This window comes from Penicillium waksmanii (assembly GCF_028829765.1).
Source record: "Penicillium waksmanii strain IBT 27052 chromosome Unknown utg000002l:1.0-3326099.0:1.0-3328782.0, whole genome shotgun sequence".
Taxonomy (NCBI): Eukaryota; Fungi; Ascomycota; class Eurotiomycetes; order Eurotiales; family Aspergillaceae; genus Penicillium; species Penicillium waksmanii.
Genome location: NW_026643249.1, coordinates 12098 through 29190, shown reverse-complemented (window position 1 = coordinate 29190; position 17093 = coordinate 12098). Strand labels below are relative to the sequence as shown.

At 47.7% G+C, this 17093-nt stretch overlaps 7 protein-coding genes across 7 annotated transcripts; 2 read left to right on the top strand and 5 right to left on the bottom strand.

Annotated features, from left to right (window-relative positions):
- Nucleotides 1-798: 798 nt before the first annotated feature.
- On the bottom strand, nucleotides 799-1682 carry N7481_001664 (uncharacterized protein; the record flags this gene model as incomplete). The annotated part of the gene is made up of 3 exons (XM_057260883.1): nucleotides 799-1039; nucleotides 1107-1389; nucleotides 1442-1682. 3 exons carry the CDS (start codon nucleotides 1680-1682, stop codon nucleotides 799-801), a joined length of 765 nt encoding a protein of 254 aa, XP_057125815.1.
- Nucleotides 1683-3123: 1441 nt separating this feature from the next.
- On the bottom strand, nucleotides 3124-4062 carry N7481_001663 (uncharacterized protein; the record flags this gene model as incomplete). The annotated part of the gene is made up of 4 exons (XM_057260882.1): nucleotides 3124-3421; nucleotides 3501-3640; nucleotides 3677-3954; nucleotides 4038-4062. 4 exons carry the CDS (start codon nucleotides 4060-4062, stop codon nucleotides 3124-3126), a joined length of 741 nt encoding a protein of 246 aa, XP_057125814.1.
- A 409-nt stretch (nucleotides 4063-4471) lies between these two features.
- Nucleotides 4472-5391, top strand: N7481_001662 (Oxidoreductase short chain dehydrogenase/reductase family; the record flags this gene model as incomplete). Its single annotated transcript, XM_057260881.1, has 4 exons — nucleotides 4472-4519; nucleotides 4570-4865; nucleotides 4949-5249; nucleotides 5302-5391. 4 exons carry the CDS (start codon nucleotides 4472-4474, stop codon nucleotides 5389-5391), a joined length of 735 nt encoding a protein of 244 aa, XP_057125813.1.
- Nucleotides 5392-9892: 4501 nt separating this feature from the next.
- On the bottom strand, nucleotides 9893-10406 carry N7481_001661 (uncharacterized protein; the record flags this gene model as incomplete). The annotated part of the gene is made up of 2 exons (XM_057260880.1): nucleotides 9893-10134; nucleotides 10193-10406. The coding sequence occupies 2 exons, from the start codon at nucleotides 10404-10406 to the stop codon at nucleotides 9893-9895; spliced, it is 456 nt and encodes a 151-aa protein (XP_057125812.1).
- A 443-nt stretch (nucleotides 10407-10849) lies between these two features.
- On the bottom strand, nucleotides 10850-11287 carry N7481_001660 (uncharacterized protein; the record flags this gene model as incomplete). The annotated part of the gene is made up of 1 exon (XM_057260879.1): nucleotides 10850-11287. One exon carries the CDS (start codon nucleotides 11285-11287, stop codon nucleotides 10850-10852), a length of 438 nt encoding a protein of 145 aa, XP_057125811.1.
- A 172-nt stretch (nucleotides 11288-11459) lies between these two features.
- On the bottom strand, nucleotides 11460-13172 carry N7481_001659 (Zn(II)2Cys6 transcription factor; the record flags this gene model as incomplete). The annotated part of the gene is made up of 2 exons (XM_057260878.1): nucleotides 11460-12712; nucleotides 12785-13172. The coding sequence occupies 2 exons, from the start codon at nucleotides 13170-13172 to the stop codon at nucleotides 11460-11462; spliced, it is 1641 nt and encodes a 546-aa protein (XP_057125810.1).
- An 857-nt stretch (nucleotides 13173-14029) lies between these two features.
- Nucleotides 14030-15128, top strand: N7481_001658 (uncharacterized protein; the record flags this gene model as incomplete). The annotated part of the gene is made up of 2 exons (XM_057260877.1): nucleotides 14030-14347; nucleotides 14376-15128. 2 exons carry the CDS (start codon nucleotides 14030-14032, stop codon nucleotides 15126-15128), a joined length of 1071 nt encoding a protein of 356 aa, XP_057125809.1.
- Nucleotides 15129-17093: the final 1965 nt, after the last annotated feature.

Here is a 17093-nt window from a genome sequence, read left to right as displayed (position 1 = left end):
GTACGTTGCAGCTTTTATGCCGTTCTGCCATTCACACTTTGAATGCTAATGCTCTGCCAAGTTTTTTGTGTCCCATTCACACTTTGAATGCTAATGCTCTGCCAGGTTTTTTGTGTCCCATTCACGGTGTGTGGAATTGTGTACATGTCGTCGGGGTTTTTATCGATTCTAAGAACGACTGCAAAGACTTCAACCAGTTCCCCAATCCGAATCCGACGGAGATTGCCTCCATCTGATTTCCTTTTGCCTGTTTAACGCCGTATGACGTGATGCATGTATAGTATACATGTTTCTTATTTGGGTTCTGGTTCTGGGTTCGGCTTCTTTCTATTTCTGGGGCTATTATCCCCCACTGCCTGGTACAATTGGGTGTCCTTATATCAGTCAATGTACAGTGAATCTACTGCTGGGCGAGGCGGTCTTTTTGGGGGTTTGATTGTGCGGTGTGGGAAGGTTTCTTTCTTTCTTTTTTCTTGGTTTGATTCTTGACTTTTTTTTCTCAAATCTATGCAGAAAAGGAGATTCCCTTCTCTTTCTTGATGGCGTTGGTTGGTCTTTGTCATGTCACCGTTACACCATTTCGATGAAATCAACTTCGATCCCAAGCCCTCGCAAAACTTGAAACAGGTTGGCAGAAAACCAATAATGAGAGCATATTTATTGTAAGACGAAGGCAGGTGAGTACGTCACTAGGAGATGTGGAATCAATAATCTCGGAGGATTGCCGAAAATCGACAGTAATTTGCAGATTGTAGTTGGCGGATTATGACAAGCTGAGATGTCCAAAGATGCCAATAATCACAGATCCTCCGAATTAATATTATCTACCAAACTGATAATCATACGAATGCCTAGTATTGCCGTTGAAGTCGACTCCAGCGAATGCCTGTCGCCCCCCCCATCCTTTGTAAAGGTAACCAACCACTTGGACTGTTTGGGCTCATGAGCTAATGTCCAAAACATGTCTGCATGTGCATCACCATCGATCTGCAAACCAGCGGGTCGTCCATCGGGTTTGCGCTCATCGACGAAGTAAAACCTGGGCGCACGAGTCAAATACGATAAATACACCCCCTGACTGGGAAAGGCAAAAAAAGAGATCGAACCTGTAACCATCTTTACCATATGCGTTGGCGGCATATTCTACAAGCATCGCTGCAGCCACTTTCCCAAGTGCAAAGGGCATCACGCCTGGGATGGCGATCTGGTTTAATGTGTTACCAGTATATATGAATGCTGTGGGTGTCGAAGTGGGAAGCATTCTGAAACCTTGTAAAGCTTGCTGAGCGGCGATATAGGCACTATCAAAACCGACTGCGCGAGCAGCATTGATGGAGTCCAAGGGTGCGGAGAGAGGGTCGTCGTGAGGAGTTATGAGACGGTTAGCCCCTTCGCACGTCAGCTAGTCACATAATTAAGAGAGGTATAAAAATGGACGAACCGTTGAAAACGACGATATTGGGAACGCTAAACTCTTTCCCTACGGTTTGGAATATTGATGGAACAGAATTGGGATCAGACAGGTCGGCCTGGATGTTGAGATAACCTTCTGCTGAACACCCTGTTGACAAATTGCGAGCAACTAGGGCGACCTTGTAGCCATTACTCGCGAACCTGGATGCGACGGACATTCCAATGCGGGGCCCGGCTCCAATGATGAGTACCACTCCTGTGAAAGGCATAGTTCCAAAACGAGTGGCAGATAAATGGACAGGACAGCACTGCTAAAATTAAGAATGAGAAAGCGCGCAGTATGGGTATGATATGCAGGCAAGCTAGGGAAGCACCATATATTTAAAAAAGGGCAATATCAAATGTTAGGCGAAAGGAAAGCCCTACGAGCCTGTATAAATACGTAAGAATAATTCAGACATTGAGAGTGGTGATGCCATTTTGATGATACAGTATCCCATTTCCACATTGATTTCAAATCAGTCCGCGTTGGTCTTTTCTTTGCAATCATAGTGGAAACTCAATTTACCCCTCCGCAATCCGGACTATACGCTGAAACAACCTTACTATATATTAATCATGACTGCAGTCCTTCTCAAATTTAGCGGCGTTTGCTATTTTAAATTTGAGACTGTTGAATACCATTCCGCTCGCGACTGAAGCGATACGCAAATAAGTGAAATCAGGCTGAATAGCATGTAGTTCAGATGAAGTTTGCCCATGCTGTGTGGGGTTGAACAACGGAGTATGCAGCAAGGGGGTTTGTGTAGAAATGGGATAATTAGGCCGCCACCGAATTCAATTACAGTAATTATACCGAGACACCCGAAATGATGGTAAGTCAGGCAGCCGGGAAATCAATAATAACGCAGATGACTGCAGATCCACATCGAGACGGAAACCCAGGTGTCTACCAATTACAACAGATGAAACACCAGAGCACAACCGGTATATGTCGGGGTATAGCTCGTGTAAGTTGGGAACTCATCTGCCTGGCTCTATCGTATCAGGTATAATTTGACCCAAAGTTGACAACCTCTAGTCTCATGCAAGGGAAGAGAAACCCAGGCGGTGCATGACGCCAAAAGGTCTAGAGCCCAGGAGCAACAATCAGTGAATCATCACTACTGCCACTACCGCTACCGCTGCTCGGCGTCCTCCCCGCCTGATCCGAGGGCATTGGAAATCAGCGCCGCATGGAAGTAAAGGGAAGATTAAAAGGGGAAATAGAGGGTGTTGTGGAGCAAACCCGCCGGGGTGGATGTTGATTGGTCCTTAGTTATCAAAACAAATAGCACAAAATATGATGCAAACAAAGCCAAACCCGCCGGGGTGGACGTTGATTGGTCCTTAGTTATCAATACAAATAGCACAAAATACGATGCAAACAAAGCCAAATGTTACACGTTGCTAAATGGTCACGGTGAGTGGCTAAACGATATTGAACAACTTACCCAGTTATTAACGAGTATTATCACGATTGTTAACGTCAATGTTGCCAAGTCATACGCGCTTTCGATGAACGGGAACGATTACCAAGCCTCGGGGGTTCGGGGTTCGGGGAAGGTAAGGTCAAGTAGCAGCGCTGGCGGTGGTGATGCTAGACATCTTCGTACAACTGTGGCAATGGCAGAGGCATCATGCACTGCATAGCTGATCCAGGTAATTTGTCTAGTGATATATAGAGGTTGGGGTATTTGGTTCATTTGGTTCAGTGAATTTGACTAGTGTAGCTGTTGTATCAGCTGGTTCTAGGTCCACGGTGTCGTGTTTGTAATTCGAATAATTGCTTTCTGTCTGCTTTGTCTGCTCTTCCCCGCTCAGCTGAGTGAGCTGCAACTTCTCCTTCCTCGGTAGTGGAAAAGACTGATCGTAGGCCTCGGCGATAGAATATGTCTCGAAATTGTTCCGGGCTGTTTGTGTCCCGTCTGCGGTGACCCATTCCACAGTCCAACTCAGGCACTTATCCCTTGAAAGCCAAACCCATCAGAACAGAAACGACAACCACATAGATCGTGATTACAAATGAAGAAGGGAGTACAGCTTACGTACAATGCCACCGAGAATTGTTCTGTTTATTCCGCGACATGCCCCACGGCGCCCGAATGACCTTGACACTACCAGCCGCGGGGCTGCGCAGGAAACCCGCCTCGCCTTTCACCAGTCCCTGATGAGGATGCTTGCGTTTCTGTCCTCACCTCAGGCTCTTAGTATCGGGATATACCCTATCCGCTTCGGCCCCATCAATGGACGCTCCGTGCGCAAGCTCGATACCTCGATTCTCTGCCTCTATCGGCGCATTCAAGCGAGCGCTCAATACCCGCGATAAAGTATAAGTCACAGTCGAACGAGGCCTCTGTGGCCAACTCGCTACGCCCCAGGTAGGCGGCCGTGTCACGCACGCCGGAACATTACGACCACAGCCTGTGGCGTCGTGTGCGGGGTAGAGAGCAGGTACGGGTTGAGCACCGTGGACATCAATATTTGGGGGCGTTGATATGGCTGTTTCGGGGTTCAACGGGTGTCGTTAGGACTCATATTCTGTTTAAGGGGTAAATAGGTTTACCATATTGAGCTCAAGTCACTGAGTAAGGAGTCTGCCTTGTCCATATTGGGTGGTGAGAGCTGGCAGATGGCTTTCAGCCTGGAGTTGAAGAGAATCGGAGAAACTGAGGTCTTATCGATAGCTAGGTGGCCCGAGGCGACAACTCTATACATCAAGAAGAGTTGTTTAGTAGTGCGGTAGAAAGCATAGTTTAATTGTTGGCTTAGACAAGTAAGTGCCTAGGACGGATTGAACTGGAGTCATTTTCCTCTAGTGAGTGACGGACAGAGTTTCTTCCACAATGATATCATCCAGCACTTGATGATACGACGATGAAGTCCCGCATTTCTAAGCGTCGGCAACTTCGGGGCCGAGAGAGCTCGATTTATAATCGCCAAATCCAACTATTTCACTTGAAAGCAGTGATGTTGATACAAACTCATACTCTCCATCTGCAACTCCAGGACAAAGAATATGGCTTTCAAGACATTCGCAATCATCGCCGGCGTCGGCCCTGGCACAGTACGTTTATCTACCCTCGAGCTTCATCAAGATCCTAAGAAGAAATACAGGGCGCCTCTATTGCTAGACGCTTTGCCAAAGCCTACTCTGTGGTGCTTCTAGCCCGAACCCCTGCCAGCTATGATGCCGTCGTCCAGGAGATCAACTCCAGCGGTGGCCAAGCCGTCGGAATTAGCGCCGACCTGTCTGATTCAAGCAGCGTCAAATCTGCTTTTGACCAGATAGCCGTACAGTATTCGGGCTCTTCTCTTGCTGTGGCTATCTTTAATTCTGGGGGTGGATGGGCGCGCAAGCCGTTCCTGGAGCTGACTGACGAGGACTACTCAGGTGCTCTTGCTTCTCAGGCGTATATACCCCCGATCTTGTCTTGATCTTATTGCTGTTTCACAGAGAAAGCTAAACAATAGAGTATTAACTGACTGCCAATAGAAAGGGCGGCTTTTACTTTGCTCAGAATACTCTGCCACTCCTCCTCAAGGCTGGGGACATATCGCCGCGCCCGCCAACCTTGATTTTCACAGGAGCAACGGCAAGCATAAGGGGCTCCGCCAACTGCGCAGACTTTGCCTCGGCCAAGTTTGCGCTGCGTGCCCTAGCACAGTCCCTAGCTCGTGAGTTCGGACCGCAGGGCGTGCATGTATCACACGCCATCATCGACGGGGCAATCGATATCCCCCGCACTAAGAGCTTGATATTCCAGCACGAGGATGCTAAGTTGAGTCCAGAAGCAGTAAGTCACATGGGGCATAATCTTCATACCCTAAAAATCTGATGGATTTTAGATTGCGGACTTGTACTGGCATCTGCACGCGCAGCCCCGGACGACCTTTGTGTTTGAGATGGATCTGCGACCGTACGTGGAGAAGTGGTGAACCATTTACATTGAGTAGGAATAGAAATAGATAGGGGGCACTCACGGAGGGCTCTTACGAAGCAGATTAAGCAAGGTCCGGTCTTCCTATCCCAAGGGACCTGGAGCAGTCTGGGTCACTGCTTGCCAGTGTAGACCTCTTATATATGGGCAGAATTAGACCTACTATCTAGACTGCTGGTAATTTCTGTCGTATTATTATCTTTAAATTCTCAGAAGTTCTAAGTTAATATGTAATTTATATCTAGTATTATTGCTTAAATTATAGAATGCTTAACCTAAAGACAAACACCTAACGATACTAGATCTTAATAAAGATAAAGAATAGGAAGTTAAAGAAGTCTATAGTAAGAGGCTGTTTAACAGCAAAAAGTATTTCTATATTAAATAGAAAGATTAGCCCTCTAAGTATAATAGTAGGAGCCCTCTAAGTATAATAGTTAGGAGCCCTCTATATATATAAATAATACCCGAGAACCCCGATGGGTGATTTAATTGACCCTCGAATGTCTACAAACCTCAATGGTGAGGGGCACTATATGAGGGTTGCAACAACGTCTGGTTTTCTAGTAGGGCATACGCTTCCTTACGACTCTGCTATAAGCAATATATATCCAAACTCCAGTCTATCGCCGATGCAGGAGCGAGCCAGTATGCCCTGCTTACGAAAAGCACTCTCTGGCCGTTAGCCAAGAATGATATCGATCCGGTCGACCAGAAGGGTAGGTATTTTACTTGCAGGAACTTTGTGCTAAAAATCCGTAAAATGATTGCTGATTCAAATATATAAACAGAAGTGTAAGAGCCTATATAGAGCAGGATAGTGAAGATGAGGATGACTCTGAAGAGACTAATAGTGATAAGGACAAGAGCTATGGATGCGATAGGACGCAAAATCTGTGTATTTAGGCCCATATAGCTTACGATACCCCAGGCTATAAGGTTACTCGTGGAATATATATATTGTAAGAACAATGCTCTAAGTATAATCTTTGTTTAGTTAGATTGTAGGTCGCTAGGGCCTACAGGAGTTAAAAGCAGGTGCGGACTAGGCAACCAGGGTTTTAAAAACCGAATTATAGATAGTTTAAAGCTCGTCATATTATTAGTAAAATATATCTTCGTCGGTTACAGAAGGTATTAGAGGATATGACTTATAAACAACTAAGTATTTAAAGTTAACGTTATAATTCTTGTTAAATTATTCCCTGTGAGCTGTAGTTAGAACAGCCGTATCCAGTACCAAAATTGTTTACTTACTTAGCTATTTGCTTCTATCTTTCTTTCTACTATTATATTGCTCCCCTAAGAACAAACCTTTAACTCTTTATCCCCATATTTACTTAGTTTCTTGTACCGCTTATCCTACGACTTATTGTATATACTGGATGATTCTAGTTAGTAACGACAGTGTACGTTACTGTTCCTTCAGTAGTCTTCTCCGTATACGACCTTTAGACTATAGAAAGAGTCTAAGTAAGTTAGGCTAGCTGTCTAATACTCTCTATCCAGGTATTAATTTACAGACTACCTAATATTCGAAAACATAGCTGTATCTTCTCTGCAGAGAAATATTTGCCTCCGGTAGCAAATGAGATTAGAGTTCAGTACCGAACCAAGTCAATAAGACCCTCAGATTTCACTTTTCTGTATTAAGACCAACATTTGTTGATTAAGCACTCATTGTATATTTTCACGACCACGATAGGCCGCTAGTTGTCATTTTGTAATGGTATTGCAGCTTGCATGAAAGTCTGATCTATTCAATAATAGTGGCAAAAAGCTATTTAACAAGGTTACTGCTTTGGTAAGCAGGCTAATGACTAACGTTAATTGCCAAGTAATAACGTAATTCACGGCTGAGCGGAACACACGGTTGAACGGAACACCCACCCCCATTACAAATTTTTGAAGCAGGATATCTCAACCAACGCCTATCGATTCAGCTATATATACCGATTTTTACATGAATTGATCCTGTGGCCAATCTCCTTACACCTACTATACCTAGGCAGAGCCCTCTTTGCTGGTTGGTCTGCCTGAATAGGTAATTTGCCCTGTGTATTGGAATCTACCGTAGGTGCTTCTGCTGGCAAATCTAGCTGCGTAAGTAGCTGTAGGCCCTCTTCGACGGTCAAACCCTCTTCGTAGGGTATCTGCTTAGTTGACTGAGTACGCTTCTTAACCACTTTCTTATTTGCTGCATGTAGATTTGTATTTTTTTGTGCTAGTAGTGCAGTGTTGTATAGCGCTATACAGTGGCCCTTAATAATCTGATCTAGCATAGTCTTTAATAGGCTAGGAGGGCTATTCGACTGCTGCTTTAGCAAATCTTTAAGCATTAAAGCTTACTTTTATAGTTAAACAACAGTTCTGGGCGTTTTTAGTGTGAATTAGCTAGATCTGCTGCTTAGCCGGCTGCTTAGTGGTGTAGGCGTTTATAGAGAGATATTAAGCTTTAAAAGCACTTGTTCTATATTAACTAGTACTAGGCTACTAGCTATAGAGCTATTCTGAATAATAGCTGCCTATTAGAAGGTTTCTAGCCGTATATATTGGTAGTTATCCAAGAAATCAAACTTATCGATATAGTTATATCCTCTACACATAAGATTACTTATTAAGCGACCGTATACGCGCTTAAGCACTGTAAAGCACCCAACATTAAGTAGTTATAGTAGATACGATAAATATAAAGGTATACAAAGAGGAATAATATTATTTTCTATACAGATTCAGTTAAATTAGGGTATAAGATAACTCCTATAACTATCAAGAATCAGCAGCTGAAACCGACCTCGTATATATAAATTTGTATAGAGGATAAAGTACTTCTGTAGCTAGTAAAGGCCTATCTCATCGGTAGTCCAGCCGTTATTTAAGACCTCAAACCGCCAGTCTTTTGGTAGGTTATCAAACCAACCTATAATAGTAACTTTGCCTTTGAAGATCATATATAGCGGTAGCGAATAGCCATCTATATAGATTGCTTTGATAGCAGTAACCTATTTACAATTCCCTGGCTGTAAGATAGATCGCCAACCGTAGTATTCAGCTCGTATAACTACCTTCTGCGCTAAAATAAGGCCTATTGCAAATCCTGTCTCATCAAAGTTGTAGATATCCTCCGCTTGTATACTATTCTCATCGATAATATACTTTACAGTCTCAAACCATACTTAAATCGACCGGGGATCTTTATTTAGGGCACGTTGGTAGTTATAGTGTTTTGAGTTACGCGACCAAAGCTCATTACAGCGTTTAACAAAGGCTGATACCCAATTCACGCCTACTGTAGGCGAGGGGGTCTCGCCACACGTAGCCAATAGAATATTCGCCATCTCTCGTACGGTAGACAGCCTAGGCGCTGCTCTATACAAATCCATTCAGAGAACCCATTCAACAAGTGAATCCTCTTCCAATTGAGTGAGTTTTTGCCGATTATAAATGTTATCGACGCGAGAGGATACGCCAGTAGCGCGGCGATATAGCGTTGAGAGCGGTAGATTGTAAAGCCTCGCTGCTGCGCGTAGAGATTTGATATTGCCCTTTTTAATATCCTCGAGGGCTAATAGGATCCTGCCCTCTTGGTTAGCAGCTTTCTGCCACGATCCAGAGCGATTTGGTGGCATGGTTGCTGGTAAAAGCAGAGGGTGTAGAGAGGGAGACGCGATTTTGGTGGGGTGTTCTGTTCAACCGTGTGTTCCGCTCAGCCGTGAATTACGTTAACTAGGCAATGTATCCGACTAGTAACAGTGACTTTGTCGCGACACCATATCTAAAGTAGTAAATTACAACTGAATATCTTAAGCATCCATACTTCTCTAACTATTCGCTTCAAGAGCTATATTCCAAGGCTATTTATAATTTTTCTTGTCTCCTTAGATGTTATTTTAGCCCCTACGACTAGTGATGAATTTTGTACCAAAACTTGAATATACCTATGCCTATCCCATGGGGGTAAACGGAACGCGGCGCATCGCTTTCCTAGGGTCTGCTCCAGTATGGCCCCACACCCCCCCCCGTGACTGAAACTCTATCAGCGTACCGCGAACCACCTCAAATCAGCAACTATCAAGCGCTTCGAGTCGCAGCGCTACGAAGAAGGAGGATAATGTTACACTAACCGTACAACGATGTATAGGAAATGCGGAAGAGGTGCCAATGCACTACCGGAATGCCGGTTGATACATCACCTCGCTTATCTACTTGCATACACATGCAGAGGTCCCCTTAAAAGGAGCTGCTGGATCCTCTTGGGAGGACCAGCGATTAGTCTGAATATCATCATACCCATATCAGACACATCTCACATTCTTCACTCGTATCCATAACGTATCAGGACACCCCTCGGGAGATTGTCCTAACACTGCGCGCCCCGAAGTAATCAGACTAGCGCTGCAAAAGGCTCCCTTCCACTGGCCCCGGATGTTGTTTGCTTGCCAGGAAATCACGGCCGGGACTGTCGCATTGCAGCCAGCGGCAACGAGGAAGACGCTGAATTATTGAACGCCGGGTGAAGCTACCCATTGTAGTAGACATAGGCCGACGATTGTTTGGAGGGAGTTGTAGACGATTATTGGGCTGCGGACCTGCCATTTGTCTCCTAGCCAGCCCTCGGTGTACATCAGGATAGCTGCGAGGAAGTATGGTGGTGTGCTGAGAGCTTGTGATGCTCCGACGCTGAAGCCGAGTTTGGCGGATAGATTAATTGGCATGAAGAAGGCCAATAAGTAGGCCACGACTGTGCTACATCTGTAAATCAATTGGCACTTCCATAGTTGAACCTTTTTTAGTCCAACGTACGGGAAAATCAGTGCGGAGCCCCATTCGCGTCGCGACGATCTCGATCGATTTGGTGAAGTACAAAACCAATTTCTCGCTGCGACAAGAACTGGCGTGCCTTGTGTGCATCTTAACAAGGAGCATGTATCCGATGACCGCGATAAGGCAGGTGAGAAGACCATCGATGGCAAAGACCCATTGCCACGCTCGCAGGCCGCCCAGTCCGCCCATTTGTGAGATGCCATAGGCGAGGAGGCCTGTGAAGCAAGAGCCGACTATACTTGTAAGGTAGGATGCTGTTTGCGGCGACGCATCAAAGCGGGCCGAGCAATCTATTATTGAGGATTTCCACCAATAGCGATTATCACCGAAATCCTAATAGTCGATGTGCCGCTAGATTTGAAGCTTCGTTGATTTTAGCAAAGAATCTTCCCAACTTTTCTTCAAGCACGGCTTTGAATTTAAAAGAAGTAAAGATCACATCTCGTGTTATCATCCGCTGCCAAATATTCACTCTATCCCAGGGAGTACCCCATAATAGGTATATGTCGCAACCCAGGGTGATGTGGATATATGGCTCAACGAATGGAATCTCAAGTCCTCAACGCTTCAACGTGTCCCCAGAAGGCGATTCTATTCAGCACATATACGCTCACATACTTAAATATTAAATTTCACCAAGAGAGACACCAATCGTCTGCGCCTAGATCCGGACCCAACTCATCTATCATCGAGAACAAAGGTAAATTATCACTGAACGCAAAGTCACTCATCGATGGAGGAGATACGCAATCCGGATCTTGACGGTGAACGCTCCATTTGTTCAACGTTGTTGCATGAGGATCCTTGTTCTGCGGGAGCTCAACAAAACGCAACAGGTTATCGGGGTTGGCCACAGAACTCTGAAAGGCGAGACTATGATCTGCAGTATTGACATCAACACCATCCTTGTCTCCATAGGTCGTGGCTCCCGACTGTGCCGCCGCTATGCGGTAGCGGCCAGCAGTGCAATTGCTATTTCTTGCCTCACACGTTGGGGTATTGTCCTTCGACAGATGCAGACAATTGTTGTGTATAGCCTGTATATCCCCAAATGTGGTTCTCACGTTCATGTTCGGGGACCTCAGCAAAGTGCCTGCTCTTCGATGTATATAAGATCCGATAGCATCCTTCATCTGGCAGCAAATTTCGGTATATCGCACTGACTGTGGATTTTTTGGGCTCAACTTTCGGAGAATAGAGATCGCGGTGTCGAGATTACAACTTATTGGCCAGCCCCGCTGATCATAGTCGCCGAAGCTCGCGTGGCCTGAGACAGAGAGCTGAGATGAAGACGTCGTTGATGATGATTGGCTGGCGTTTGGGCATGGATTCGTCGAAGACAATCTCTTTTGCAAGCGCGATACTTTTGATGGCAGAGTCGACGCATGCATCCGCGTAGGTTGAGATGGAGTCAGAAGAGGCATTGTGGTCTCGAGGGCTCCCGCCTTTATTTAGGCGTGTGCCAACATGGAAGGAGAGAAAGGGTCGGCAAAGCAACATGATAGAGTAATAGTATGCCATTGTGACAGTATGGGTCCCGAGTTTTTGAATGTTTGCCTTTGTGCTGGTATCACTTCTGAGAAGCCCATCAATCTTTAGCATCGCTGGTAGCTCTTCCGCCCACTGCCGATGTTGTTGCGATACACTTCCAGCCAGATCAAGGGACACCGCTCTCTTGGAAAACACCTCCACTAGGATCCGCTCGAAAATGAGGCATATTTTAAGAATTGCGGAATCCTCCTGGGACGGAAGTGGCGAGTTGTCTTTCTGGTCAATAATATTCGTTTTTAGACTGGATGCCTTTGACCATGGAATGTTGCAATCGGCCTCTGAGGTTGCAGGTGGACGGCCCATAGACGCACTGAGGAACAAGTCACAGACTCGGAGAGACTTCCAGGCTCGTTCTCTAGCCGCATCCCGAAAGGTACGATTTGTTTCGTGTCGGTGTATGCCGAGTGCGTATGCCGCACGAGCGGCTATCCCGAGGTTGGTAAATGCGCCATTTCGCCGACACGAGGCAAGCATATAGTAACTGATTAGCGAAAAGGCAATTACAGTCAAGAGACACGGATCGTCCATCAAGTGAATGATAGCCTGCTGTCGACCGTAGTTGAAATATCGCTCAGTGAGTTCGTCGTCGTCGTCCGAAGCATGTCCCAGTGCACCGATTGCAAGAACTAAGTAGAGGATTGGGGTTTCCGGCCTATCCCTGCGATTTGGGTCTGCAATCCAAGGTGGAATGGCGGCGTGGAGGTATGAAGCACAGAAGAAATCGAAGACGCCGCTCACCGAAAGCTCATATTGCTCAGCAAGGACGAGGGAGCGTCTAAGTTCAGGCTCCGGCTCTGGGTGACTGCCTAAGCACCCAGATATATCCTTTTCGATCATACATTGTTGCTGAGTATCATCGGTGAAGGCGCATGATCCGATGCAACCAGCAGCCACCCTTTGTACAATATGGAGATATGACAGCGACGCCGACTGCCCAATGTAGACTTTAATAATTGTTAGTTGGGCTTATCGGCTGCTGGTTGGGGTGAAAGGGAGATCCCCCGAAGCAGACTAACTGAGTTTTCCTTTGGCATCTGGCAACATATGAGACGGCTTGGGGATCGGGCCAGAGTCTACCATAGTGTGCTCGGCAGCGGAGTCTGCAGACGCAGGGCAACCTAACAGTGCATGTACTGCAGTACAAGAAGCGTCACCGACGCTTGAGCCCTCTGATACAGTATACTCCGTCGGACTGAGCGTTGTCGTTGATCTTGCGGCGAGGTTACGGCGGAGGTTGCGAGAAGATGAGCATTTCTGCGTATATCGACAGCCGTTGTCCTTGCTCCGCGACCGGCAATGACCACAGGGCAAATTTCCATCGCATTTCTCCTTGCGTTTCCTGCAGACATCGCAGGCTTGTGACACACGCCTTCGGTTGTGTGGATCAACTCTCGCACGTGGCATAGCGGTATTACGAGAGGTCAATTGAGCTGTGCACACATTGTCTTTTTAGTCTCCGGTGTTGACAGGTTGAGAAGGCGAAATTCTACAGCAATACGCGTACGTTGGCAATTTGGGTGATGATTAATTAGCTTTTCTGGAGACGCGGGGTAAAAGCCGGAGTCGGAAATCCCCCCCCGCTTAGTAAGGGACAGCGGGTCGACTCTGCAACAGTCATACTATCGTAGATTTGGTTGACTTTATGCCCGGCTAATTGTTATTATTGATCTTACGCCGCGGGGCCTAGTGCCCAGCCTGCTGGCTATGCGGTCCTTCGTCCTTTCTATCATACAGGAAACCTTGCCTCACGGCTGGACTAAAACCCGCATGCTCCACCTCCCGCCTGAACGTCCGCCGCGTGCTCATTTTTGGGTCTTCCCCGCTTGCTAGGGCCAGGTAGGGCTGTTGCGAATATCTTCATCGCAGATATTCGACGATAAGATAATTACCGGTAGACTCAAGTATCATCCGAGCTAAGCCAAACCAGGACTACGAGAATCGAATCGGGACTAGCATGCAGACTTTTCTCAGTGGTATTTTGGGTAAATTGCTTCAACTTCCCCTTTCAATCCACATCAGCCATGCAGACCCGTGGGAACCGAATAGATTACCTTGCCTTGAATGATAGACCTGAAGACTGGATATCCTGCCAGAACGGGCCAGTCCCATCATCCCCAAGATTTGACCATAGCCAATCAGCAATTGGTACCAACTTCGATTCCCTTCGTGAGTCTTTTGACGAAGTTCTACCTTCAGAGTCTGCCTCACAGCCGCCAGCCTCGAGCTCGCTAAGCTCAACCCCATGATAAAAGAATGACTGGATGTGGAGGCATCTCGTGATAACAGAATTTCCTAGCGAATGGATGGAGAAAAGGAGTCAAAGGAGGATGAACACTGATCGAGAAATTCGCTGTGCCGTCACCGGTGAAAATGGAAGACAGTGCAACTGGTCTACAAAAGACTCAAAACGACATGGCTCTACCACCAAAATTCGTCATCCTTTGAAAGAGAAGCATGGTGTCCTACCACCTAATATCTCTATCCCCGATACATCTTCAAAGACTAACCTTATCAGCCGTTGGGGTAAGAAGGGGAAGCTTACCGTTCAACAAACTCTTGAGAAGAACCTTCTTCGCTGGGTTATTAGCAGCAAGCAACCATTCACAGTTATTGAATCGCCAGCATTTCAGCAATTACTCAAAGATATACCAGGTATTTCACTTCCTTTTACCTCTCGCCCATACACTTTGGGAGCGTCTTTTGGAAGATTTCAATCTACATCGTATGAGATTGAAAAATGAGCTTGCAACTACATGTCAAACAATCGCTCTGTCCCTTGACGTGTGGACTAGCAAAAATCATATTCCAATTCTCGCTGTCATTGGCCATTGGCTTACAGAAGAATTTGAATACCAAGAGAGAGTCCTTGAATTCAAAGAGCTCCATGGCCCCCATAGCGGAGAAAACTTGGCCGCGGCTATTCAAGCTCTGCTTATTGAATTGAATCTTGAACGCAAACTTCTTTCAATTACTGGCGACAATGCTAGTAGCAATGAGCGGATGGCGGTACAGCTATATGATAGTCTCCAGAAGACATATGGGACCGATTCCCTCTTATGTGGCTTGGATAGTTACATACGATGCTTAGCTCATATCATCAACCTTATTGTGAAGGATATTCTACTGGATCTTAAATCAGGGAGTGCAGAAGAAGCCTCTTCTTTCTGCAACAACCTTGACAAAGGAGAAGACCAGCCGTGTGAATTTCAGTCTCTCGGACCATTGGCAAAACTTCGGATCCTAGCTTTGTGGATTCAACGGAGTCCGCAACGACCTTCCGGTAGTTCTTCTGGCTGTTCTGGAAGTCCTCCCACGTCTGTTGTGTACGGGCCGCATGCCACCGTCTTTCGGCTGCCCTAGTCTCCGTACGGAGGACACCTACTTCCCTGTTCCACCACTCTGCCGCCTGGCCGTGGTTCTTCTTGCGTCGTGGTGTCGAGACCGCCGCTATACGTTGGAGCTCCTCGATGAGGTAGTCGCACTGTTCGTCGATCTGCTGCGGCGTCCGTAACTCCGTCGTATGGTCTAGGTGCGCAGCTTCCGCAGCTACCCTCTCCGTGTCCATCTTTCCAATTATAGCCCTTCGGCTTAGGCGAAGTTGAGGCTCCAACCTGGATCTTGATTACCTGAGGCCTATGATCCGATAGGCTATAGTCTTCTGGTCCCTCGTCGACGGCCCGTAGGCCCCGCGTCACCCACGCGTGGTCAATTGTAGAGTCTCTATCCCTATGTTTCGTCCTCGTAGGTTCGCCCCACGGGGTGAGGAGCTCGAGGTCCCAGCTCATGCTAAGCGTAAGGAGGTCCTCGACTCCGGCCGTGTGTCGTCCGTGTCTGTCCCAGCTAGGGTGATGGAGATTGGAAATCCCCTACCAGAGCTGTACGGCTCGGCGTCCTGAGTGTCCGAAAGTGGTGGATTGGGCTAGACCAGCGCCTATTGTCGCCCGTACGGCTTGGGATCGGTGAGTATACTGAGTAGACTGACAAGGTGTTGCCATCGTCTGTACGGATCTGGACCCAGCACCAGTCGGGCGTCGCCTCCGCCTCCCAACGTGATACGGAGTGCCTCTTGTGCACTAGTAGCGCGCTCCGGCTCCCGTCCCCTGCGTAGACAAGATGATACCGGCCGCTCCTCGGGCAGTAGGTCGTCGTCCGTAGGTCAGGGTTTCTCCACGGCTCTTGGATTGCGATGATATTGTACTCCCGCTCCCCATCTATCGCCTGCTCCATCGCCGCTTTGCTGTTTCCCACATTCCAGTATAAGACAGTGGTTTCTAACATGACAGTGTAGGGGTCTCTAGTTCCTCCGTCTGCGTTCGGGACATTAGGTCGCGAATAGACTGCCCGTTCTGGCGGCCCGCTCTTGAGATATCCCTCGGCCGGCCGGCCCGTCGGCGCTCGTCCGGTGGAGATAGCGATGGTTTCCTCTTCCGGGACGTGACAATCTGGAACCCGTCCTCTGTGGCCGTCGGTATATAGGTTGATCCCCTATCGTGTCCTGCGACCCCGAACCGTATCGGGCGCTGCGCGTACGCCTCGCGGGCCGCAGTCCAACGCTTGTTGGCCTCTGGGCAGGACTTGTCCCAGACTGTATGACGCCCCTTGCATGCAGAGTAGCGCTTTGGGACCTCTCCTACGTTAGATGGGCACGCCTCCTCGCCCCCGTTGTGAGTTGAGGCGCTGCAGCGGCCACAACGTGCCGTACCACGGCACCACCGTGCCATGTGTCCGAATCCCCAGCACTTATAGCACTGTAAGGGTCTTAGGTCGCTAGAAACGGTTCGCACTGGTAGATTTGTGCGTCCCAGACGAGGCCTCTATCGCAGAGCCGATTCGCCTGGTCTACCGACGTTGTCTCGACTATCATGAACGCGTATCGCGGGCCCTCCGCCTCAGGGGTTTTTGGCTGTACTTTAGTAACGCTAACCCCGTTAGCCCTCGCGATCTCCGCCGCCACCTCCGTAAGGTTGGCCTTCCGGAGGTCGTCAGTCCGGACCCTCTTCGCGATGACCGCGTAGGCGCGGTGTTGGATATCTCGCTTGTGGGGCCCCGAAAGCCGCCTTTGCCCACGCTGTGTTCTCCGTGTGCCATCCTTTCGCCGCCTCCTCTTGGAACGTTACGATCGTGTCTCTGCTAGGGAGTTGTCTCGCAGCGATCGCTCCCTTCTGATTACTCGCGGCATTAATAGCTGCGACCCGCGGGGGGGGGGGGGCGCACAAGCCATTTAGGGTGTTTTCAGGCCGTGGATCGTGTCTGGGACGCTGTTTGGGTAGGACCGTCCGGGTCAAGAAAGTTTTTCACTCTAATCACCTTATTAAGGTTAGTAGC